Genomic DNA, 27,106 nt, shown 5'->3' on the forward strand with positions numbered 1-27,106 from the left:
GATATTTATCTAACTTACTCTTAAATATCTCCAGAGATGGAGATTCCACAACCTCCCTAGGCAATTTATTCCAGTGTTTAACCACCCAGACAGTTAGGAACTTTTTCCTAATGTCCAACCTAAACCTCCCTTGCTGCAGTTTAAGCCCATTGCTTCTTGTTCTATCCTTAGAGGCTAAGGTGAACAAGTTTTCTCCCTCCTCCTTATGGCACCCTTTTAGATACCTGAAAACTGCTATCAGGTCCCCTCTCAGTCTTCTCTTTTCCAAACTAAACAAACCCAATTATTTCAGCCTTCCTTCGTAGGTCATGTTCTCAAGACCTTTAATCATTCTTGTTGCTCTTCTCTGGACCCTCTCCAATGAGAGTGGAAGGATTAGTTGCCTTCTTTACCAATATGGGGTTATAATGAGCCTTTATGCTCAGCATCATGTAGGGGGGTAGTGCATAGTTGCCCCATCCGCACCCTCCAGGCAGCTTCAGGAAGGGAGAATAATTTACTGTGTCCCTGGGAAGTATCCAGCTTACTTACCAGCTTGCACCTTGCCAACTAATTTGGCCAGCAGGGGGATATGGACAGGTGACACAGCTAAAGTTCTGCCTACTTCCCACCTTCTCTTTCCCCTCCCAACATGCATCTAGTGGAGAGTATTTGAAGAACAAGGGCTGCACTCTGCACTAGACCTGGGCCCAAAATCCAGGTTGGCTTGTCCTGCCTGCCTCCCCTACGTTCACCAGCTTGGCAAAGAGCAGAATCTAGTCCGGATATTAGCATCATCTTTTTTGCTTGTTTGTTTTAATAAAGACTTCTTAATTTGAAGAGAGTGAATGAAAAAAAGTTCCACTAATTGCAAACCTTTCCTGAATTGCAATTTGTATATAGTGACAAACCTTTCATGAATTGCAATAGATTCCTGAATTGCAATTATTCACAGGAGATAGTAATGAACTAGAGTGTCTCCTGCAAAGATTCACAATTCCACTCTACTCTGAAGGCAAGTTCATTAGATTAATCCAGGGTTATTGGCTTGTTATTACATTTATTCTGTAAGCCATTTATAGCATGCTGTCAAAAGTAAAGCTGTAGATACTCTGGGCTACATTTTAAAAACAGCTGAACTCAGTTTTCACATCTAAGAGCCATGATTTGTGTTTTCAAGTAGGTGCATAAATCTAGCAGGTAGTACTTTGTACACGATATATTTTTTGGTGATGGGACATTTTGTATATTCAGTATAGGCCTAGTCTTCCCCCCCAATAAAATCAATGGGACTTTTTCTCACAAGAACAGCATCGGGCCCTGAGTTTGTGCATGCAAAGCTGTGCTTTACAAAAATGAGCAAGAAGGGGATCTCACAAATTTTGATGGCTATTGAGGTACTAGGTTACAAACTCACAGCACAATGAGATGTTGTGACATTTCAAGATGATGGAAAATTGCAAGTGGAAAGCAGAAGCAACAAGAAAGAGACTGGTTTGAAAGGAGTTCACGATCCCAGGTGGGTCTGCAGCCAGCTAAGCAAATTTATGGGGCCGTATGAAGCTATGTAAGGGTGTGTGCCCAACATCATGCCAGACTCCTATACTTGTCAGCGTCTAGACTTGACCACAAATAAGAACAGTATTTGATGTAAAGAGAGGAGTGAGAATTGCACAGACCAAAAAGCTGTAGACTCTTCAAAGTTCAGGGGTGTTGGGGTTTTGGTTCTGGTCTCTCTCTAGTTTGATGTATGTAACAAATAATAAAGGTAACATGTCTGAGCCACATCCACAAAATATCTATGAAACACCTTGTCCAATTTTCTGCATTTAAAAATATTTAATTAATTTCACAACAAAAAAGTGACAGATCTAGCAATGTTTTATGGGAATAAGACCAAGTGATTTTCTCCTGAACTAGAATACCGTGCCAGCAGCAAGTTAAGCTCTGCAAAATCTAACACAGTAAACAAGGTTCCATGGAAGCATACGTAGAAGAAATCAGAATCAGCATTCTGAACCACCCCAGCTTCTCTATGCTCATCTCAGGCCTCTCAAGTGCTCCTCCAACTGGAGTCACATCCCCTCTCTCACTTGATAGAGGATGTTTGATGCCAGAATGTTACAACAAATGCATTCTGCAGCCCACCTTTTTTCATGGCTCTCAGCCAGCCTCAGAACTCTTTCTGCTTGTCACTCAGTGTCCCACAAAGGTTTTCTTCCTGCCAGTGATCACATCTTGGAGCACCTGCTCCATGCAAATTGTGAGGTGTAAGGGAGAATGCTGAGGACAGCAGTGCTCCCCCTAGGCTTAAGAAACACAAAGCAAATGTGCCTCTGCTTCTACTCTTCCAAGGTAGAAAGAGCTGTATTTTCCTGTACTCTGAGTCAGTGGAACTGAACCACTGAGCGTGTGCGATTTTTAACTGAACACATAAAAGATCTGGCAAATACAAACTGATTTGACAATTTTTGAATACCTGTTCTTAGGTAGGGTCTTTATTTAACTATTGTAGGAAGCAGTCTATTTTCTTAGCAAAGTATAAATGAACCACAAACTGTCACCAAGAAAGTATAAAAACTCCCTCCCCTTGCCCCACATTTAGTTACTTAGCTGGCACTGCTTATAGTTAATCATTTGGTTTCTGTATAATCTTGTGCAAGGGGGCACAATTACTTTTCTCATTGTTTTGGACATGCTTTTGTTCCGTTTTTCATTTACAGTCGGTCATCCTGTATTTATAATAGTAATAGTACCGCTAATGAACTAATTATTATTAATACTCAGCATTTATACTGCACAGCACTTTGAAAACATCAGGCCATATTCAATGGTGTTATAATTGGGCGAAGTTATGTCAGTGGTAAATTTAAGCCCATGTACTAATTTATATATGTAAAACAGCTGTGTACATTTTTTCAGATTTTTTTTTAAATGCTGATTATGTGCATATGGAATTCAGCACATGCATGGGCAATTTTTAGTACCTCAGTGTTATGGGAGCCCAGTTAAAGCATGCAATATTCATTTTTAACAGGAGAGGTTGAAATATGTAAGGGAGGAAGATTGTTTGCCCAGGAAATGTATCTGGTCTCTGGAATATGTCAGTGCATCCTGCTATACCACTTAGATATCAAGTAGGGTGTCTGTTGCTTCCAGACTGATGGTTCTTGACTAGGTTACGCCTGAATGTAGTAAGAAGAGCCACTTGTCACATACTGAAATAATGCTGCCTCTTTAATTGTTCATTCAGCGGGGATGGCATGGGAGTGGTGAGAGACCTTGAAAACTTCAAATTCCATAAATATATTTCAATTCTCTCCACACCCACCAAAGGATTGAAAGAGCAAACATAGGTGAGGGCTCTGTCTCCCGCACACTATGACAGACAGACTGGACCACTATCACTGAGTCAAATATAACTCCCAATTAAGGCTAAATTCTATCTTCAGGAAACGGGGACGTTTACATAAGAACTGACACACTGGATCAGACCACTGCTGCGTCCGGTCCAGTATCCACCCTCAACCTGTCCAGTGCCAGTTGCTTGTGAAAAGGACGCCATAAGGACATTATGGAATTACCTGCCCCCACGGAAACTCCATTCATTAGTTGGTTTATGCCCAGAAGCATGAGGGTTCACATTTTTTATACATTAGATAGGATAAAAAAAAAGGTAACTATGGATGTTCTCATTAGACATTTATGATACAGTGGGATTTTGAAAAGCATTTAGCATTGGCCTTACTCTGTCCCCCTTTAAGCAAATTACCGCGGACTTCAAGGGGAGCGGAGTTAGGTCAATGTTAATAGCATCTGAAAAATCACACTCCTAATTTTTATTTGAAATCTGCTAGAGCTCAATGATATTCTGTGGCAGGGACCTCCACAGGCTTGTCATGTGCTATGTTAATAAAGTATTTCCTTTTATTAGTTTTCCATTTGTTGCTATTCAATTTCATAATATTATGGGAAAGGGTATGCAAAAGTGCCTGATAATCCTCTGCTCACAATTCATTATATCATATACTTCGATTCTGACCCATTTTCTTTAGCTCTTCTCTAAATCAAGCAGCCCATATCTTTTCAGTTTCTGCTCCTATGAAAGTCTTAACATTCTTCTCATCATTTTCATCAGCTCTCTCTAATCCACTTCTATTTCTGCTGTATATTTTTATGAAAAGGTGATCAGAACCGAACACACTATTCAAGGTAAGGGAACATCATCAGTTTATGTAACAGCATTATAATATTTTCTATCCCATTCTTTACACATCATAATTCTGTAGGGTTTTTTTTTTGATTGATGGTGCACACTGAGCAGATTTTTTTCATCGAGCTGTAAACAGTGATGTCTCCTTTTCTCTAAGTGGTTATAGTTAAAATTTACAACACAACATTGTGTATGAGCAATTTGAGTTTTCTGTTCCAATCTACATTAGCTTGCATTACTTAACAGTGATTTTCATCTGCCACTGTTCAACCCAACTGCCTGGCTTTATTAGCTCCCGCTGGAGTACAACCTGACTAATTTTGTGTCATCTGCAAATTTGAACCATACTGGTCACTCCCTTTTCCAGGTTATTAATAAATACATTAAACAACAGCTGTCTTAAGTGCAGGACCTCAGACCACCCCACTGTTAACCTTTTGCTATGATGAAAATCGACCATTTATTCCTAGTCTGTTTTTTGTTTCTGAGCCAAAATTCTCACTGTGACACAACTTTATGTTTCTTACCCCAAACCTCTTTTCTTACCCTCCACTTGTGAAGGATTTTGTCTAAAGGACTTTGAAAGTACAAGTATTTGCAGGTTATATTACAAGTTTTGTAATTACAGTATATTTCCAACTCTCACATAGATTTGCCAAGGTGCCACTACCCTGGGCCAAACTCCTCTCTCCATTACTCCTGTGAAACACAGAGCAGAAGTTGGCCCATGATTTCAATGAATGCTGGATGCTAGTATCTCAGAGCAGAATATTCTCAGACAGAATGGCAATGAACACGGTATAAAGGTTATATAAAAGCTAGATATTGTTATTTTCAATTATTAAAACCTAGACAGATATTAGATAAGATTTTGCCCAGTTACTATTTGGATTTGAAAGTGATATCATTATATAGCTGTCCTTAAAAAGGAATTTGCAGGTTATAAACAAATAATCTTTTAATAAGATTAAAACAAATATAATACCTTTCATTTTCCTGTAGCAGCTCGCCTCCCTTCTTCCAGGAGCAAATTGCCTTAGGGGAAGCTTTTGGCTTGCACTCAAAATTTACTGTGCTGCCTATCTGAACCTGAATCAGTTTCTTCATTGGGTTCTTGGAGAAATCTGGAGCAGAAGCTAAAACAGAGAGAATGTTAACAGTGAAATAAAACTGGTTGACATTATATTAATGATGCTAGTACTGAGCATTTATATGGCACTTCTCAGCTTCCAAGTGTATTTACAAACATTAATTAAGTAAGGTAGTTAATTCAAACAGTACTCCTGTAAGGGAAATATTATTTCTCCTTTTTACAACTTGAGGAACTGGGACACAAAAGTTAAGGCTTTGATTCTGCAAAGCACTTAAGCACATGCTGAGGTTTAAGCGTGGGTTTAAGGTTGCACTGACTTAACCATATGTTTAAATCCCAGTCAAGTCCTATTGAAGTTGGTCGTGTTTAAGCACGTGCATAACTTTATACGCTCAAGAGCTTTAATGAATCTGGCCTGAAGGGATTCTCCCACGAGCACTTGGATCAGCACCAGGACCTGTATTAGAACTCAGAGAATTTCCTGACTCCTCGTCTTGTGTCAGATCACTAGTCTGGGCCTCAGGATTATGAAACCGCTTGGACTGTAAAAGTATATTCTGTATTAATTAACAGTTCAATAAATGGGCATGACAGAGAACAATGCTAATCACGGAACTTTGAATGGAAATCCAGTTTTTAGGAAGACGAGGCCGGATTAATGGTTCAGTGACTGATTCTGAACCTTATCACTGGAAGGGAACTAGTTTGTTTTACATAGGCCTCATTCCAATTAATTTTCCAAATCACTCTCCCTTGCCTTAAAAGTAAAAAGCATGAAAGCATTTGAAATCACATGACACTTTGCAAGTTCAAAGTTTCATTCTAGTAAGTGATTGTCATTTGTTTTTAAAATGAGCACACATCACCTGAACTATAAAATGACAGGCCCTTATCCCGACGATCAAGGAAAGTAGCACATACAACCAGCTTATTGCTTTGAAATGACATTTCTCTCCTGGGAATAGTGGAGTCAGGATGCAGAAGGTCAGTGCTACCGACTAATGTGCTGAGCCAATGTAGCTTCCAGATCGTGTGATTAGTTTTAATCTTTGGGATTACATCCAAGCCTTTGTCTCTGCTCTCCCCCTAATTAATAATTTATCTCTGTGTCCTCGGGTTAAAGCAGTGAATGATTGGGCTGTAAATATGGTGGCTATTTCCAGCAAATCCTTTAGGACCAGGTGGGTAAACTCCTCAAAACTGTGGATAAGAAGTCATCTGCTGTAATAAAAATGTTTATTTTGTTGAAAGCATCTGAGTGGTTTAAAAATTTGAGATCATGTGCATGTTACTAGCTGCAGCAGTAATGGCAAAAAGTTATCTTCCCCCACCCCCCGTAGAAAGGAAAATTAATCTTACCTACAACCCTGAGCTCTGCACTGGAATATATCACTCCATGTTTGTTTTCAGCTATGCACTGGTATATGCCAGAATCTGTCAGATTTAGATTTGTTATTATAAGTGTACCACCTTCAGTTTGGATCCTTCCCTGGATATTAAGAAAAACACCTTTAATGTACACTAAGTTTTACAGGAAATAAATAAATGCCTCCTAAGGAATGAAGGGAACAGTGTCTGGGGAGCCCCTAAATGACAAAAGAGACTTTGTGTAAGAAAGCAGATTACCCCATAGAAATATTTGCCAAATAAAGTAAAACGATGGTTTCCCCCGACTATTGAAGGTGTTTGCAGTATAACACGTTCCCCGCCCTAGTGGTGCAAATACTGTATTATTATTTTCTAGCAGTTAAGGTGTAAGTATATCATAAGTCATTTTTAAGGCTTTTCTGGACTGTTGGGTTGCCAGGTGTCCGGTTTTCGACCAGAAAGCCCAGTCAAAAAAGGGAACCTGGCAGTGTCCGTCCGGTCAGCAGTGTTGACTGGACACTGAAAGTCCGGTTCCTCACAGTAATTGGCCTCCCACACTGCGGGACGGGAAGAGCCACAGCTGCTGCTGGAGGAGCACTCAGCAACGGCTCCGGTGGAGAGAAGTACCAGTGTATTCCCTGTCCTGCCCCACTCACCCCTCCACCTCCAGAGTGTGGCTCCCCTTCCTCCACCCTGCCTCACCCACCTCCCCACCCCCAGAGCATGGCTACCCCTCCCCCACCCTGCCCCAGTCTCCTCCTGCACCCCTAGAGTGTGGCTCTCCCTCTCGTGCCCTGCCCCAGTCACTCTCCCTGCCCCCAGAGCGCGGCTTCTCCTTCCCCATCTTGCCTGAGTTACTCACCCCTGGAGCCTACCTCTCTCTCCAACGTCCTGCCCCAGTCACCCCTCCAACCCTAGAGACCTGCTCAGCTGGCAGGGGGAGGGCGGTGGAGAGAGGTGGAATGAGGGGTGGGGCCTTGGGGAAGGTGGAGCGGAGGGGGGGGAGGAGGTTCCGGCGCTCAGTGTCCAGTTTTCATGAGTTAGAAAGTTGGGCACCCTACTGGACTGGTTAGTTCTATGGACCTCAATGAACTCTTAACACTGAATATGTAGAGATCTTAATTTCATATGACTTTACTTAAAAAAGGTAAAACAGAGAAAAAAAAACACTTTACCTCTAATGCTAGAGTGTTTCCATCCTTTGTCCATCTGTAGGATGGTTTGGGCTTCCCACTTGCCCTACATTCCCAGTATAAACTGTCCTCCACTGCAGCTTCAATATCTTTTATAATCTGGACCCAGTGAGGTTTTGCTACATAAGAAATACAAAACAAGAAAGCCCAAACAAATTGCAAATTACTGTTCAGTGTGAGAACAGAAGGGTTAATTTAGAAAGAGTGGATTAGGCTCCTAGGTGGATCAGCTGGTGCTCAAAGATTCTCCATGGTTCTGACCTGGGTTGCTTACTGAAAGAAATATGACTCGATGTCCTTTTAAAATAAATTTGATTAAAGCTGATAAATACATCACTAAGGCTAAATATATCACCAAGTACTAAAATATTACTACACTAATTAAGTGTTAAACAATACAGTAAGAAATTCAGGTCAAAATAAGTGTAAATAGACAAATCAGCACCAATATAGAATTCAATAATCAGATTAGTTAAATCATGAAATTAATACATACTTAAACCAGAACATCTAAAGAAGGTGGCTCTCCGTTTATTTCTAAACTCCAAGTGAAGGATTTTTCCTATAGCAGTGTAATCAAAACATACCTGGATGAATATTTTAATACAGAAATCAAATTATTGTTTACATGTAAATCACAACATCAAAAGCCAATTGAAACTTTCTTCTCAGATTTCACTATTATGTATGAGGAACAACCCATTTCCTCCTCATTAAGACAAATGCAGACATTAATCAAACTTTAAAAGTTTCACAGCTCTCACTTAACATTGTATGCTGACAATTTAATTTCCCTGGATGCTTTTACAGAACTAGGAACACATAAATGCAATGATTTTCACGCAAAATTTTAGAGCTACTTAAACGTAGATTATTCTTTCACACCCCCCCCATGTGGTCTTTATGGGTAAGGTTACACACACATTCATGCACATAACCACACATTCACATCCTAAAATAATAAAAAGCTGGGAGGTCCCTCAATTAATGAAAACAAAAGACAAAAACAGAAAATGGATAAACAAGATATGTAAGATACAAAGGGCCCTGAACTCTCCAGTTCTCATAGTCGTTCCACTCACGTGGAGCAGGAGCTGTAACTGCAGTCAAGCACCAGACGATGACATTGCTGTCAATGCTATATGCTTGCAAGCTTCTTTAGATACAGGGAGACAAGTCATGGGTATGTAGCCTGTTGACATCATGGTTTTCTTCCTCAGAGTTGATCAGTCTCAGAGTACGGAAATGTTTAGCTTCCTGAGCTGGCTTGCTGACCCAAAATGCAAGGCCTTCCACTTTTACCTTCATCTTTATGGTTGATAATTCTAGCTTGTTTCACCTTACAGCACCTCATTTGGGGCTCTCAGGCTGGCATTGTGACCTAGATACAGACAGCATGGTCCAACTATACTGTCGTGAACAAGCTTTGGACTGAATATCAGTTTGGAAAATCTTGCAATGCGAACCTCAAAAATAACAAGAACTGGAAAAACACAAGGCATAAAAACGGCCATACTGGGTCAGAGTAGAGGTCCATCTAGCCCAGTATCTTGTCTTCTGACAGTGGGCAGTGCCAGGTGCCCCAGAGCGAATGAACAGAACAGGTAATCATTAAGTGATCCATCCCCTCTTGCCCATTTCCAGCTTCTGGCAAACAAAGGCTGGGGACACCATCCCTATCCATCCTGGCTAATAGTCGTTGATGGACCGATCCTCCATGAACTTATCTAATTCTTTTTTGAACCCTATTATAGTCTTTGTCTTCACAACATCATCTGGCAAGCAGTTCCACAGGTTGACTGTGCGTCATGTGAAGAAGTACTTCCTTCTGTTTGTTTTAAATCTTCTGCCTATTAATTTAAAACCCGCTGCTTATTAAAGGCAAGTTGTGAGGAAATTACCCTACCCTAACCCCCTGGGGTAAACGGCCGTGGGTGACATATGGCACGCCACCCAGAAGGTGGCCTTAAGGAGGACCATAAAAATAACCAACTATCTAACAAAAGAAAGGAACCATTCACACTATGTCCTTTTCAGCATTTCTTGAAATAAATTTAGATATCACATGACAGCTGTCACCCCTTTCCTTTGCAAACAAGGGAAATGGGGAATTGGCAGTTACAAGCTAACTGGGTAAAAGGTAATAATAACCTGGCCCTTTAGTAGCTCTCCACTGAAAAGCAGAAAGTTACTTGACGGGTTATTAATATGAATTCCATTTGAAACAGAAATAAGTAAAGTTTGTACTAAGTCTGTATTCTCATATATGTTATTTCTCTCACCACAGACAAACCCTGACCTTTGCATTTGCAGAAACCAGATGCAAGGTTGTGTAACATTTTGCTAAAATAAGACTGTCATGGCTCAAAACCATAACTTTCTTGATTTTATGGATTTTCTGCAATTGCTATTTTTGTGAAAAAAGAAGGATGTCTGGAATTTGGTTCTCCTTATTATAATGTTCTGCCAGAACCTGAGTTTACAAAATTGATCCCTTATGTACTTGTCCAGTCTAGCTTTGACTGACTGCTAACAGGAAGAGGATAAGTAATTTACCATTGGAAGATGGGTATTAGTGATAAATCAAAAGTACTTTCATTTTTAATTTCTTAATGTACTCCCTCTTATTGGGTGAAAGCTGCATTTTAAAAAGTAAAGTACCTCACACTTTCTTCTGAGCATTTTACATAGAAAATATAAACAGTCACTATTCCCTTGTTGACTCAGACCCCTAGAGAACCCAGCATTACTGCAGTCCGCAGTATAAAATAATGATGGGTGAATATGAAACGTTCAGACAAACATCCGCACCAGAAATGCTATGAAAAGAACATAGCTCAAGACAGACACATCTTTCCACATTCAGACAATACCAGGTTGTGGGTAAACGAAGAATAAAAGTTACTGAAAATTTTTTTGAATGTTGAAAAAAGATTTGGGGTAAAGTTTTTGAAAATGCTGAATGACCTAGAAGCCTAAGGCCCATTTTCAAAAATGATTTGGGAGCCCAAATGAGCACCTCACAAACATTAAATATTTATCCTCACAACTCCTTGGCAAGGTAGGGAAATATCCACATTTTATAGATGGGGTTCTGAGTACAGCTGGCTGGAAAATCGAAATCCATTCCTATGAAATATTTCAAGCTTTTGAAAAAAAAATCATCTTAAACTGATATGAAACATCAGCAATTGCAAAATTTTTCACAGGAAGGATTTTCTAAAATAATTCCCTTTTGAGAGAAACAAAACGGGATGCTTTGGTCTGGCTGCCTTTTGCCTTTCTGTCCCCAGAGCTGCGGGAAGGCCGAGAGGTTAGGATGCTCAGCCTCCGCAGCCTTCTGGGAAAGATTTTGTCAGTTTTATTTGTAGAAAAATAAAAGTGACACAAGCCTCCCAGGTGGGAATCTATCATTTAGATTTTCCCAATAGAAACATCAAAATTTTTAGTCAAAACTGAAATGTTCTCACACACAAAAAAAATCAGTTTTGCAAAAAGGGCCCTTTGGGTTGGAAAAATCATCCTAATGAAAACATTTCAACTTGCTCCAGTACTGAGGCAGAAAGGGCCTAATGAATTCCTGTTGAGATGGTGACTACAGTGAAGTTACATCAGGGATGAGAAATTAATGACTTGCCTTTGGTCACATGGGCAGTCTTCGGGGCAGCTGAGAACTGAAACCAGATCTTCTGATTCTCAGGCCAGTGCCTTAGCCACAGGACCATTAGTCTGCCATTTGGATGAAGATTTTGGTGGGTTTTCTTTTTATACAAACCAGTTTACCAATTTTTGTAATGTAATATACCTCCAGGTCTATATTCCTCCAAAGATGATGTTGTCACAGTGTATTACATTGGACTCATTACAATAATTAATTAAAATAATACAGTATAATGTTATGCTAATAGGTACTAATATCACACTGGTTATAGGTCACTGATGTATAAGCACATGGGATGAAACTCTCATGTAAAGAGTTAAAATTAATCACGCAGTACACATCTGGCAGTCATTAAGGGGATTATGTAGTTTAAACCACTCTTCTGTCCCATCCTCTGTGAAATCTTTCTGAGGTTCCTTTGTTTTGCAGACTAGCTGTGCAAACAAGAGTTAATGACCAGTCCATCTTTTAGGACTATGTGATGCTAGGTGAGCCACCTTGAAGTAAGGAGTTCCCCAGGTTAAAAGCCCAAGGGCTGAGGCAGGAACAGTGAGTGGTCCTTTTAAGCAATGAGATTCCAAGGGAGTCCAAGGGAGAACTGCTACTGGGAACAGAGAAACTGCAGATCTTGTTTCTGCCCTACCTCAGCAGATACCGTTCTATTGACCCTAAGAAATGCACTTTCAACTGTCCTCTTTATCGAGGTATCCCTGAAATATAACACAGGCTCATCTCTGTGTCACGCAAACTTATTATCTTACTATCATCAAATTTATTTACATCACAAAAGCTAAATTATTAAACTGAAGTTACAAAAAGAGCCACCATTTATGCTAAAGCTTCTTGCACTATCATTCTGGAGTGTTTGTCCCATGTGCGTCAAGGGGGATGAAAGCCCGAGCATAGATGTCTGCATGGTTCTTGCACTTTGCATACCTAAATATTTATGTAAAACAGGCAACAGTAGTTGCATTATTGATGGATCCATAGATGTGCAATATTTCACATCTGCTATATACCCTCATTTGAAAGCATTCCTACAAAGTAGGTTTAAAGTAGCCCAGTAGCTATAAAATTCATCGTTTTCTGTATTCCCGAGAAAGGGAAAGTTCTGTCTTATCTGTAAATGTTCATTCTGGGACACTCCACATCAGTTTTCACAGTGGCTTGCTGTCTGTCTCCACAGCTATTGGGAGCAAACCAGACCTTTACTCTGAGTCTCAGCTCAGGACGACCCCCTCAAGGAAGAACTCTCAGATGTACATATTGCTGGCATATGATGGCGTATATTACATTGGTGGACGTGCAGGTGAATGAACGGTTCAGCAATATGCCAGCAATGCCCCTCTGCTATGTACATCGGCCAAACTGGACAGTCTCTAAGGAAAAGGATAAATGGACACAAATCAGATATTAGGAATGGCAACATACAAAAACCTGTAGGAGAACACTTCAACCTCCCTGGCCACACAATAGCAGATCTTAAGGTGGCCATCCTGCAGCAAACTTCAGGACCAGACTTCAAAGAGAAACTGCTGAGCTTCAGTTCATCTGCAAATTTGATACCATCAGCTCAGGATTAAACAAAGACTGTGAATGGCTTGCCAACTACAGAACCAGTTTCTCCTCCCTTGGTTTTCACACCTCTACTGCTAGAACAGGGCCTCATCCTCCCTGATTGAACTAACCTCGTTATCTCTAGCTTGCTTCTTGCTTGCATATATATACCTGCCCCTGGAAATTTCCACTACTTGCATCTGAAAAAGTGGGTATTCACCAACGAAAGCTCATGCTGCAAAACGTCTGTTAGTCTATAAGGTGCCACAGGATTCTTCTCAAAGAGAAGTTTTTCTTAGATGATAAATAAGTTTTTCTTAGATGATAACTCAGATGGGGAATTTTGTGAGGGCTATAATTGGCCCATCCATTTTTTGCTCATATTTGCTCCAAAGGCTTTCAGTTTTGGCTGCTGGGCCATGTATAACATGATGAGAAGTTTATCATCTGAATGGAGGGGATGAAATGGCATCTGAGAATACTTGTATATCAGTTACAAGACTACAAGGGAAGTATTCTGTATTGAAAACACTTCTTTTTGTAGCAAAAGCTAAAGTATCTCTGGTTGACTCTCCCTGATCATATCTTCAATAGATCTCCAAGAAGTTTATTTTCATTTTCTGAAATCTTGGGAAGATAATGTAATGCTGGATTTCCACCTGGAATACTGGTCTTGTTAGGAGATCTGAAATCTAAAATGGGCTACATCACTTTGTTTTCTCTTTGGCACCACAAAATCTTGTGACCTTACCAAAATATCTCTCTACAGAACTGGTTCTATCATTTCATTATGCAGGAGAAACTATTGTCCCCTACATCTTTTGATGCTATGAAGGACTGGTTGATAGTGCTGTTTTATTTAATTAAATTCTGGGAATGGATAAACTTGTTAACAAGTTCTATTTTATATCCTCCCCTGATTATGTCAAACATCCATTTTCTGTGGTAGTTCACATCCAGATGAGGGCCCACCGTGAAACTCCACTCATAAAGGGAAATCTGCCCAGACTTAGAAAAATCAATTGGATGGTTTTCTAGACAATCCCAGCCTTAGTCTTCCAACTCTCATGACAGCAATGGCCTCCTCCTAACATGTAATGCCCCTGCTGGAACCTCAAGAAGCAGTAGCTTCATAAGGAACATTTCCCAAGATAAGGTAGTTTGAAGATTCTCCCCTGGGACAAAGGGAGGGCTTATTTCCCTTGTCTAAAACCTCATGAAAACTCTGTGACAAAGGGAGCCATGGAGCCAATGCAGAGAATTGTAGGGAGTTCTTCCTGAAGGGGATCTTAACACCAGGCTCTGAGCAAAGATCTGGTCTGTCCCCAGTTGCCATAGAGATGGGGAACTCCTTACGGGGAAGACATGTAGGGAACTGAGAACTGGGGTGAAAAACTCAACTGTACTGGCCTATGTTTTCTGCTGACCCAGTAGTCAGGAAATACATTAGCAGAAAAATTAGTTACAACAGTTCAACCAAAATTATCACTTTATGACATTTGGCAAAAATGGAAAATTTCTTCTCTGCTTTTCTAGATAACAGGGCAATATCTTTCCAAATCTCAGGCTATAACTCTCAAGCTACTTTACCATCATGTTGATGGAAGTGATGAGCTTATCTGTATATACAAAATTAAATGATTAAGCATTAATTTGCCCTTTTTTGTGGGGGAGGGGCAAAATAAGTGAGTTTTGGAGTTTTGTCCTCTTTAACCAAAAGCACACCCCAAAAAAACAAACTGCCTTCAATACCTCCAGCAATCAGACTTATTTTTTGTAATTTTTAATAACTGGGAAGATTGTTAGTACATACAAAGATTAACAATCTGTCTCAGTAGCAAAGCAATTAAATCATTAGATAACGTTGATGATTAAGTTTCAAGTTGATCAAGCTCAGCAACTCGTCAATGTTAATTTGTTTATTTATATTTTTGTAATTAATGTTGTGAAGAAATCGCTATGAACAAGGCAGACTGAGGTTATCCGACAAAAGCGCTAATATTTTAGAGTATATATAATTCGATTGCTCTAGCAATGCTCTATTTTCAAAGATACTGCAATCTCAATGTAGTTTTATTATTACATTACTGCAGACCCAGAGCACCAGCAGCTTATACACCAACAATTTATAAGGGGGTTAACTGTCTCTTGGGCTATACACCTTCATAAGTGTAGAAATCCTCCTTTCACCTTACACTCACCAGACCTTGGGTCCAGGTGAGCAGAAATAGGGGGGTTGATGTTCACCCACTGCTCTCCTAGGTGAGTGATTAGGGAATGGACAGAGCGTTGGTTTTGCTGCAAACGTGCTGGCCAGCACAATAGTAATGTATTGCTATTACAGACCAGCAGAAAAATGACTAACCTAAGGAGCAAGAAAGGAAAGGGGAAGGAATTGTGCCCCTCCATTAAGCTCTTTGCCTCAATAATAGTTGAATCAGTTGAGTTTTGCAGGGTCATTCTGTGTGTAAAAATGCATTTCCTTTGATCATTTTAAAATGTGTTGGCTACTAATTTTATTTTGTGACTTTGTTTGCATGAAGAAATGGAGTAAATAGGAGTTCACAGACACCTATACTTATTTTAGGTACTTTTATCTTGTCACCTCTTATTTATCTCTAATCTACATAAAGGTAATCTTTTTCACCTGTCCTCATTTGGAAGCGTCTCTGTTTTCAAACATCTTCACTGAGTTTCCTCTATCTTTTATGGGATGGGGGTGATCGTAAGGGAGCACAATACTGAAGGTGAGGGCAATCTATGTCATGACAATATGATAAATTAGAGCAATATCTGACCCAGGTTTTCAATTTTTAAAAGACAAGGACTGTAGTGTGGAGAAATCAGGTATTAAACATGATAGAACTGTGGAAAGAAAAGTAAGTTGTTAACCTGACATTGGATCATCCCCTAATAAATTTCTTCAGGAGAGAAATAATTAAGAGGATTAATAAGATCTTAGTGACATTATGAAAGAGTCAAGAATATTTGTTTTAGATATCTATCTTAATTAACAACTTCAGAAAAGTGTTGAAAGTAGCAGTACTGAAATAGAATAATAACACCTGCTCCATTATTTATACAGTACCACTGGTGTGCGTGGGATTTTTAACAAGCACAAGGAAATACGCTCAAACCTCCAATATAGTATTTACAGATAAAATAGGCCCAGACTCAGAAAAACACTTAGAATATACTTAACTTTAAGCCCCAATCCAACCTTATTCAGCAAAGTACTTAAGCATATGATTAACTTCAAACTTGTCCTAAATCCGATTTGTCAATGAGAATTAAGCACATGCTTAAAGTCAAACACAAGACTAAGTGCTTTGCTGAATGAGGGCCATAATTAGTAAAAACATCAAACTTCTTGATGAGAAAAGGGGGCAGGATAGTGTGGTGACTGTGTGAGAGGAGGATATACCCCCCTCTCCTTGGTGAATCATATTAGATTCTTCATTAGTTATGTGCATATTTCACCACATACGAGTAACAGAAGCATCTCAGGCTCATAAAACCTTTAAACACCAGCCAACCTGCACTAGTATCACCGCCATGTATTATAATTGTCTCTCACCAGAGTTGGTGCTTTCTAGCAGATGTCTGATCTTTTCTGAATCATTAATATATTGCATTAGTTTCACTAAATTTCTCACCCTGTGCTTCTCAGAATAACTTATTCAGGAACTCCAAAATAATTGACACGGGAGTTTACTGGATGATTAAATTGCATATACTTTAAGCTTACATTTCTTTACCAGAAAGGTTTCTGAGCTGTGACATCACAGTCAGTGACAAGTAAATATTATAGTCACATGAAGATAGAATCTTCAATTACAGAACAGTTTTAATCTACAAACAATCCCCCAGCTGCCAAAAGAAAAAAGTTATATAAATACACTTTCCTTAATATAGACTGGTTGGTTTGCAACTTATGTCAACAGAGAAAGTATCAAAGTAGAAGGACCAGGTAAGACTATTTGATTTTGTGATATGGATTTCACTAATCAGAACAAATGAATCAACTTGTAAAACTTTTGTACCATTATAATATGTATAGTTGTTGTTTCTGTCTTAACCATCAATAATAAGGATGAACCTATCCCCAACATTGTAGCTGAATACTAACTCTGAGAGAGTTCGAATTCCCATGTGGATACAGAGTTTGCAGTGAACATTTTCATCCTTTTATGGTTCTAAGGTCAGAGGCAGGTCAGGACTCTCTGTTGTTCTCAGTAGCCCCAACCCAGTTGTGCCATCCGTTGTGCAGAAACTTTCTTTGATTCAGGCACGGTGTCCTCTAGAAGCCCCAATGCAACATAGGAAACAGTGTTCTATAGGTTAAATTATGCCAAGTAACCAATAAATCAGTTGTCTAGAACCAGTGTGTTACACCAGGTTTGTGGTGGTGTGGCTCATAAATCAATGCGTTTATTACACTGTCGTAAAACTGCTGTACTCGATGGATGTACTGTCACTTACTTAAGACTTTGCAAGTTGCTAATGAAAGTCACTCTATAAAAAGCAGTGCACAGAGCCAAGTCTCAGATGTGGTGCTGGCAGATGAATCCTAGCCATTTTGTACTGAATTTTCTTATATATGTAATGTTTATTGTAGGATTCATAATTGCTACCTGCACATGGACAATCAGTCTATCCTTTTTCATTTAACTGCAGATGGAGGAAAATTTGCCTTTCCACTTATTTGTGAAACCACCTTTATATAAATTGAATCAAAATTCAGGATATCTATGTTGTAGCACTTTGTGTGCTGTATCAAAGCATAAACATCTGAAAAGAATATTTCTGTGATCTTCTTTGAAGCTACTTTCTATCCTTGTATATACAACTTTTGTATCTTTGTTAAAATTATCTTACATGAAGTAAACACTTCATAGCATACAGTGAAACATTCATTTAATTGTTACTCCTAAGGAAAATTACATTTGCTGAGATTTGACTTTACAAAAATTGTCAATTGCCAGTTTGCCTGTAAATCACTTTACCATTAAGTAAACACCAATATGCATTGTTGATATTCAATTGGCTGTATAGTTTTAAATGCACAAGAGACTGTAGCTGTTCTCCAGCTATTAGAAAATGAAGAAACATGGAATTTAAGTTAGATTACATTCCCTAATTTATTTATTCATCTTAAAGCCTCATTGGTCCTTTTGAACACAAAGGATTTGAGAGTATTGGGGAATCATTTTTTCTAAACCAAGATGGAATTTAATTTTCCTGTAAATATGATTTGATAATCCCAAAAGGATCCTCAAAAATCAGATTATTTATTTAAATGGAAGTATGGATTCCACATGTAGTATGCAAAACAATTATGGCCATTGGAAAGCTTTGACCTATTCATCAATGACAGTATCATAAATAAAAAAAGAGAGAGCTTTAGGTAACTAATTATTCTGTTGCAACAGCCAATTCATTAAATGTAGTTGTTCCCATACCACTTGCAGGAGTGCTCTTGAACGTGGATGTTCTTAGCAGGAGAAAGCCCTCATTTCCTATTTTTGAAGCTTTAAAGATTGTTTCACTTGGAATAAAGCCTGTTTAAGCAAGAAACCCTTCAAAACTGGATGTGGAGATTCTCTTCTTCTCATGTAGCAATTAGATGGCACCTGATTTTTAACTGCAGGAATTCTAGGGTACTGTATTAAACCATATATCCATAGTCTGTCCTACATAAATTACGCTCTTACTTTGTAATAATGAAAGCTTCCTACCATAGTAGGTGAGACGTCCTCTTGCAATGTTTTTCCCTCTTGAGTTTTCAGTAATGCACTCATAGAGGCCTGCATCCTCCTGCTGGAAATTTGGAATTTCAATCATGCCATTGGATTTTCTCAACTTTACTTTACTTGGAAATGGCAGGCCATCAGTTCTTCTCCAGTTTATCTGAGGCACCGGGCTAAAAGGAAAGTTATGGGATTAGTTACTTTTAAAAAGTTTGCTTAAGAACAGTCATTTGGTAACATTATATACATCATGTGAAATTAAAATAACCTCAAAACTGACTAAAGAAAAAAGGTCTCTAGTCAATTTTTATCTAATATACATCATATATTAGAGATGGTGGAACACTGAAGAAACTGATTTGCAAATATATGCATTGTGTTTGGTTCACTATTATTTGTGTTGGCAGATTGTCCATTATTCACAACAATTTGGCTGACTGTTTAGTGTTTGTAAAACTTTCTACAAAATCCCAGTAGCTGCATTCCAGAAATACTTTAGGATAGGATTTTCAAAAAATCTTAGTGTTGGTTTCCCACTGAAGTCAAAGGCAGTTTTATGATCGACTTCCATGGGAAGAAACATAGGACGAGGCTAAGCAATTTTGAAATTTGCATTCTTCCGTTGCTGTTCATTAATTCTCTGATTTTAAAAATTTCGGTCACCTAGTCAATAAGTACAAGCAGTATTATATGATTTAGGTTGCCAATCTCACACCCTAAATCATGAATACTCGGCAAAGCTCTCGTCAAATAACCCATAGAATAATTGGCAAATACATTTGCAGAAATTAAGAATGGTTCTCAAACCGTTAGTGAAGAGCAGAAGGGACTAAGTTTGGATAAGAGGAAAGAAGTATGATGATGCGCTAAGAAACTGTTTTTATGGATATTTATAATGTCAAAGAAAAGAAGTATTATGACAGCATCAGTTAACAGTACAATGAGAATTCTGTGTGTGTTTGCATACCACGGATGGTTTGAATAAATGTCAATATAACATCATATTGATTGTATTCAGGGTAACTTGAAGTCTCATTTAAATTGCTATGTTGCCTATATAGATGTTTTTAATTTTAATAAAGTGTATAAGAACTTACTTTCCTAGGGCAAAACATTCCAGTTTCACTGTTGAACCTTTAGCTGCAGGCAGTGTCTCAGGAAACTGAACTTCTATTTTGGGTTCATATTCACCCATAACACCTGTTAATTATGAGAAGGACAAAAGATTAGTAGTTTTTATTTGTATAGTTCTGCCTTTTTCTTTAGCATTACAGCAAGTTCGGTTCAACATATCCATCTCTTCTGATCAAATGCACACCGTTTTAAGAAAAACTTGTGGGCCTCGGGATTTTCTTCCCATGAGACAAATAATTTCAGTGTACAGTAGAGTAGTTCACAGTCAGCACTAATCTTTTGATTAGAAACTACTACTCTTGATATGCATGAAAGATTACTCTACATATGACAAAAATGTATGCACCAGATACTATGTGTATGTAGACAGCAGTTTAAATCAATATACAGTTTCAGATTGAAGTCATACCATCTGTGCGCAGCACTAGAGGGGTTGGTGAACCGAGAATTCTGGTGTTTGTTACAGTGCTGGTCACAACACAGGTGTAATTTCCTACATCTGATGGCTCCACTTTAGCTATGTAGAGATGCCCCGTCTCCTGAGACACAAATCGGCGACTGTCCTCTTGTACAAATGATGGATATTTATTGAAGATCCAAGCAAATGACAGTTCTAATTTGTGTTAAAAAAAAAAAAAAAGAAACAGGAATGTAATATACACAGTCTGCCTGATAGCACAAGCAAATACTGGTATCTGGGTGAAGTTAGTTATGCCTCAGCCAGGAGGAATTGGCTACTTTACCTGGGACAATTTATATAGAAATACACCAGTATTTCCCTACCCCATCACCTTCTACAGCTCCCAAACAGGCACAGGCAGGAAACCTTATATCCACTGCTTCAAATATGTTTTGCAGGCAGCAAACAATTTTTCACTTGAGTTTTGATTGACCTGCCCTGGTATTAAAATACCTTACAGCATTTGCCCTGCCTTTGAAATGGAAATTATACCTCTCCACACGCAGCTCATTAGAAATCCATAGGTGTGCATGTAGTGATCATTTCAGTGCCGCTATCAAAAGAGAGAGTGCGAATTTAACAATTCTTAGAACTAAATTCCAGCGAGTTCCAATAGAACAGGGAATCAGAAGAACAATGTCACAACACTGGAGATGATATGTATGGGAGAAGTTGGACTAAAGCAAATTATTAAAATATTTATGTACTGAGTAATACAAAACAGACATCAAAATGGGATAGATTCCCAAATTATGTTTAATTTTCTTTTATTAAAATTTAAACTCCCTCCATTAGCAAAGTCATAGACAATGTTAACAGCAAGACCTTTTGCTTTGTATTGAGCCTGAATGTTGTTTTCAAGTGTTAGGCTTTTGTTATATTAGGAAGCATTTATTACTGGAAGAATATACCCAAGAGACCTAATGAACTTCTAGTATAAGTCTCTTTATATGACATAATCCCTTGCCTAAACAGAAAAGTTTTTCAGTATAACCTAAGGAGTGAATTTAAACCAGACTATTTATACATGTACAACCCCTGCAATCCTATGTGGACATTTATTCCAGTGTAAGTGTCCCCACACAGCAGAGTTATACTGTAGCCCACGGAGCATTTAGAGCTTTAGCCTGTATCCTGTAAGGGTACGTCCATACTACCCGCCCGGGTCGGCGGGTAGCGATCGACTTCTCGGAGTTCGATATATCGCGTCTCATCTAGACGCGATATATCGAACTCCGAACGCGCTCCCGTCGACTCCGGAACTCCACCACCGCGAACGGCGGTGGCGGAGTCGACGGGGAAGCCGCGGACTTCGATCCCGCGGCGTCTGGACGGGTAAGTAGTTCGAACTAAGGTAGTTTGAGTTCAGCGACGCTATTCGCGTAGCTGAACTTGCGTACCTTAGTTCGACCCACCCCCCAGTGTAGACCAGGCCTAAGACACTGGCTTCAGCAGTTAGCATAAGGCTTGAGGTCTATGAACTTTGTAGATGGATATTCAGATGTACATGCTGTATTATCTCTAAATATCTTGCTGGGTTAGAAGAATGGGGAGTACTTGCGGCATCTTAGAGACTAACACATTTATTTGGGCATAAGCTTTCATGGGCTAAACCCACTTCATAGGATGCATGCAGTGGAAAATACAGTAGGAAAATTCTATGATGTGTCATGCAGGAGATCAGACTAGCTAGTCACAATGGTCCCTTCCCACCTTAAAGTCTATATATGGGCTAAAACTTACCTAAAAGAGCCTAGTTCTCCCAAGTTAAGGCAATAGGAATTTTATCATTACCTTCAAAGAGACCAGAGTTAGGTCAACATTGAGTGCCTTTGAAAGTGTCCCCCTCTGTATATTTAGCAATTTTTCCACAATATCATGTATCAAAATTTATGAGAAGTGGGGAAGAAGGGTAAGCTGTGTCCATTAGGCATATAAAATGAGTGCACCTTACACGACAGGCCAGGAGACAGGCCAGTGGGGTGCAGGAGGCATAGCAAGGAATGCAACTACAAAGAGGGTGCAAAATATTATAAATCAGGCCATGCATCCCCACCTTATCTTATAGAAAAAGGGGACTAGATTAAACCCACTGTTGTGGAGTGCCTCACTCACTCTGTGCCTGCTCAACTACCACATAGCGTAAGTAAGCATGGTAGCACTGAGCCCAGACTACTGCTTTCTAAGACAAAGAGACATTCACTGTATGTGAGCGACTGAACTTTGATGACATTTATTCCCTTTCTGATAAGGTGGCTCTTTAAAACTGCTCTGACATTTACATATTTTCACATTGGGAAGCTTCCTGTCGGGTTCAAGCTAGGCATAATGCGACCTTTGGAAGGGAAATGCAATGCTCCTCAGCTACACCTAAGGTACCCCCAAAAGGACTAAAGAGGGGTCCCAAAACTATGCTGAACCAAGGTTATCCGCACCTTTCCAGAAGCCAAAGGGTTGCATCAGTTTGCATACCAACGTGCTTAAAAAAATTAAAATAAAATAAACCAAACCAGTTCTGATTTTACAACAGGGGAGCATAATAAAACAGAAAGAAAAATCAAACGGTATGTCCTTTTACCTATTTGATTTCTTCATTCCTTATCCTGCTTGAGCTGCCCTTTTTGCTCTGCCTTTTTATCCTCATGCCATGTTTTCACCTTTCCCCTTCCTTCTGTCTCTGGTTTGAATTATTTTTTCTTTACCTCTCTTCCCCAATATGCTACACCATCCCTTTCTTACTGAGAGTCTTGGGTGTATTGCCTTCCAATCCTTATTTAAAACAGCAGAGAAAACTCTGATGTTCCTTTGCTTATATAGTTTAATGCTGGAGATGAGCAAGAGACACAGACTTTAGATCAGACTCTTCAATTTACCCAGTGTTCAAAAGTCCTATAGGATGAGTTAAAATAGTGACATTTCTATAATTATTTTTCAAAAGCACCCTATGGAATTTTATAAAGAATTATATAATTGCTATAGAATTCTATAGGATTCATAACACTGATAAAAACAAAGAGTGACACACTTTCTATAGAATAATTCCTACAGAATCTTATTTCATTTCCATACAGCCCTATTGATTTCAGCCCTGTTAAATATTAACATTTTTCACAATAGGGAGGGAATAATTTCTAACGTGGGGAAATTTCTGTTTAATAAAGGATAGAAGCGTAAGTCTTCATTTTGTTAAAGCGACGGGTTTACTCTAACTTTATTATCACAGTCTAGCTTGTTTTATACTGAAAGCTGCAGAAGTTAGATAATTAGCATGACATTGTAAAATCATTCTGAATAGTCTTTTCAGATGTGATTGTTTCTCTTCAGCAGTTCGAGATACTAAACACAGCCACCTACATACAATCCTTAAAAGAAATGTTGTTTAAAGTAAATTATAAAGCAGATTATTTTGTAAAACTGTTTTTTGTTGACTCTGTTTTAATTAATCTAATTTATTTTTCCTCCAGAAAAAGACACTAAAGCAAAAAATAAGGATTTGGATACTTGGTGTAAAAAGCAGAGGCGTGATTCGGCTCTCATTATCCTGACATAAAGCAGGAGTAACTTCAGTCAAGTCAATAATTACTCTTGTGACGGAGGACAACAGTCAGGCCCAGTATATCCCAGTTTGATCAGACATATAGACATTCTACACCTCTACCTCGATATAACACTGTCCTTGGGAGCCAAAAAATCTTACCATGTTATAGGTGAAATCGTGTTATATCGAACTTGCTTTGATCTGCTGGAGCGCGCAGCCCCGTCCCCCCGGAGCACTGCTTTACCACGTTATATCCAAATTTGAGTTATATCGGGTGGCATTATATCGAGGTGATGAATAAATCCTAACTGCCCTTTCAACAGAAATTTTCATTGATTCTTTTAAAAATGAAGTACAACGTTCCTTTCCCCAGCATCCCATAGCTAGTATTTCATTTATATTTACAGTGACTAACAAAACTGTATTTTTCCCCAATAAATTCATATTAAATAACTTGTTCTGTGACTTATTGCATTTGCTCTGCTTGCCTTTTGCTGCTCTTACTGTACCTCTAGTGACATAAAATCTCTTCTTTCCTGTCCATTATATTTCTTCTATTATAAAAGAAAGTAATGCATCGTTTTTTAGGTTTCCTCAGAGATCTAATCCTCTGTTTTCAACCATACAGTTTTTTCTTTCTTGCGACCACAAGGGGCATAAGGCATAGAGAATTATAGCTACTACTCAATTTTTAATTTTTATTTGTTTAGCTTGTGGCTTATTTCCACATTTTTTCTCCAAGTATGATAACTTCAGCCATTTTTCCAGCATTATTTATTCCTATTTTATTATTATTCATATTACAATAGCATCGAGAGGCCCCATCTGGGATCAAGTCCCCCTTTGTGCTAGGCACTGCATATACATAATAGTTCAATTACAAAGCTTCCAAGTTTAAATGTATGCAGGCTAGAGAACTTAAAGATAAAATTGTCTTAATCAGCATAATATTTCAAGTCTAGCACTGTCATTTCCTGTCACTTAGGAATTTAAGAGTACAATTTTCAAAAGCACCAAAGTGATGGGTATGTCTGTACAGCCATCAGGAAGTGAGATTGTAGAAGCTCATGTCTGCCTACCCAAGCTAGCTTTGATCTACTGTGAACAACCAGGTTCTGAGTTCCAAGTGCCAACCCTATCTATGCTAAGCTGGGCTCAGAAGACTAAGAAAGCAAGCTGAGGAAGTGACTGAAATTCCAGGTCAGTGTTTTAAGGCTGTGACATTCCCCAAGGTGCAATCTGGACTGATGGGTGCCTCTTACATGCTTCGCTGTGAGAGCAACCACTGCTGGTCTGCTCACACATAGCCTCCAGTATGTAAATCATTTTCAGCTATATTTTATGAGTGCTATAATCAGCCACTTATGAATTACTTTGCAGGGTAACACGAGCAGACTCTCAGTCCCAGACCTTCCCCCAGAAACGTGCATCTTGTACTGTCCAGCATCCTCCTGGACAATGCAAGCTCATATAAAGTCTGTCATTTCATTAATAGAAAATAATAAGCATAAACCTTGTTATCTCAAATGAAGTTTCCCAAATACATAATCCAAACACACACTAGTTTAGATAAAACAATAACACAAATGTATTAACTACAGAAAGATAGATTTTTAAGTAAATAAGTAATGAGCCTTAAAAGTCCGAATTGGCTACAAAGAAATAAAAAGGTAAAATGCAAACTAATACCTAATTTAACAAGCGAAGTGAATTCAAAGAAAAGGTTTCTCTTGCCATATATTTTAGCAGTCTTACTAGATAGAAACTTTTCAGCCAGGATCTCTCCCTAGTCTAATGATGCTTCCTTCATCCTTCAAGTGTTGTTGATGCCATGAGTAGAGATGAAGGGAAAGATGATTTTGGGCCTCTGTTCCTCATTTTCATCCTTTTCCTCTTCTTTGAGAATCATCTCCAGGGTTCAGGAGACAAAAAGTCTGGGGAGACAGGAACTTCCAACTGCTTCTTTGCCAAGATGTAAATTTCTTGCTCACACTCTTTTTCCTGTCAAAGAATGGCCACTTAAACAGGTGATAGCCTATTTGATTTTATTGACACCAGGCTGAAGCATCAGTTTGCCTTTTGTCTTCGAGGGACTAGTTTGTGCCTGCTTTTCTAAGCTTGGAATGTGTCAGTTATATTATATAGTAAAATCTTATAACTTTACATACAATGTTGACACGCATATTTTACCAGGACAATAATGATCAGCAGATTATGAGTTTTCAAAAGATACCTCACAAGGCATACTTTGTACAAAATCCATTATAATTTTGTAAAAAGGGTGAGCATAGGAATACAGATTGTTACAAAGGCCTTACCTAATTGTGTATTTAATCCACAAAGAGAACTAAAATGAGGCACCTGAATTTAGCACAACTCACCTAATTTTCTTCTGCTCCCTTCGAGGCACTTTCAATAGACTATTCTAGCCATGACTTTTCCATCTGGTACATAGCCATCTTTCCCATATGAGAATGTACCCAGACAAAAATTAAATAAATTATTTTTAAAAAAATTAAAAAGTTGTCTCTGGTTGGTTTCTTTATCTAACATCAGCATAGGAATTACCATGGATCAGACTCATCTTGTGCCCAGTAACAAATGCTTTAGAGGAAGGTACAAGAAACCCCAGGGTAGGCAGATGTGGGATAATTTGCCACTACACTTCCTCCCTCCCCCCACCTTGCAGTTGCAGACTGGCTTGAGGTTTTATCTCCTTTCCAACATCTGTGTTTTTATTCCAGGTGCCTCCCCTATTTTCATATCACAACACTGTACTTTCTAGACCATATGGAGAAAGACTCATGATGGATTAAGGATGTGTGAGGTGCAACCCCCACATATCCTTGATGCAGCACAAGATGGATTGTAACAGAGGCATTTGGAAGACACAATGCACAGTAAAGAAACAGTCAATCCTTAGGGAATAGTAGATTTCACTATTTATTAGAAAGCAAGCTAAAATCCACAGAAAAATCAGGTTAGACCCGACACTTTTTCCTGTCTACAGATGCACCCATCTGTCTTTTACAATTTGGCAGATGTTTTTCTGATGTTAACTGCATCATAATCACAGTGTTAAGTGGAGAAACAATAGGAGTCAGATTTTCCACATAAACCAGCAACTGCAACTGGAATGGAGACCTCAGAAGAAACAAAT

General features: G+C 38.8%; 1 protein-coding gene across 1 annotated transcript in view; it reads right to left on the reverse strand.

Moving 5' to 3' along the window:
• The window catches only part of CNTN3 (contactin 3), a 231,164-nt gene that overhangs the window by 40,617 nt on the left and 163,441 nt on the right, over nucleotides 1-27,106 (reverse strand). Inside the window, exons 4-9 of the mRNA XM_045022552.1 lie at nucleotides 20,358-20,561; nucleotides 19,912-20,014; nucleotides 18,803-18,987; nucleotides 7,829-7,965; nucleotides 6,645-6,774; nucleotides 5,178-5,328 (exon numbers count right to left, since the gene is read on the reverse strand). Of these exons, the coding sequence (XP_044878487.1) occupies nucleotides 5,178-5,328; nucleotides 6,645-6,774; nucleotides 7,829-7,965; nucleotides 18,803-18,987; nucleotides 19,912-20,014; nucleotides 20,358-20,561 (910 nt within the window). The remainder of the gene's footprint in view (nucleotides 1-5,177; nucleotides 5,329-6,644; nucleotides 6,775-7,828; nucleotides 7,966-18,802; nucleotides 18,988-19,911; nucleotides 20,015-20,357; nucleotides 20,562-27,106) is intronic.

This window comes from Mauremys mutica, chromosome 7 (assembly GCF_020497125.1).
Source record: "Mauremys mutica isolate MM-2020 ecotype Southern chromosome 7, ASM2049712v1, whole genome shotgun sequence".
Lineage (NCBI taxonomy): Eukaryota > Metazoa > Chordata > Testudines > Geoemydidae > Mauremys > Mauremys mutica.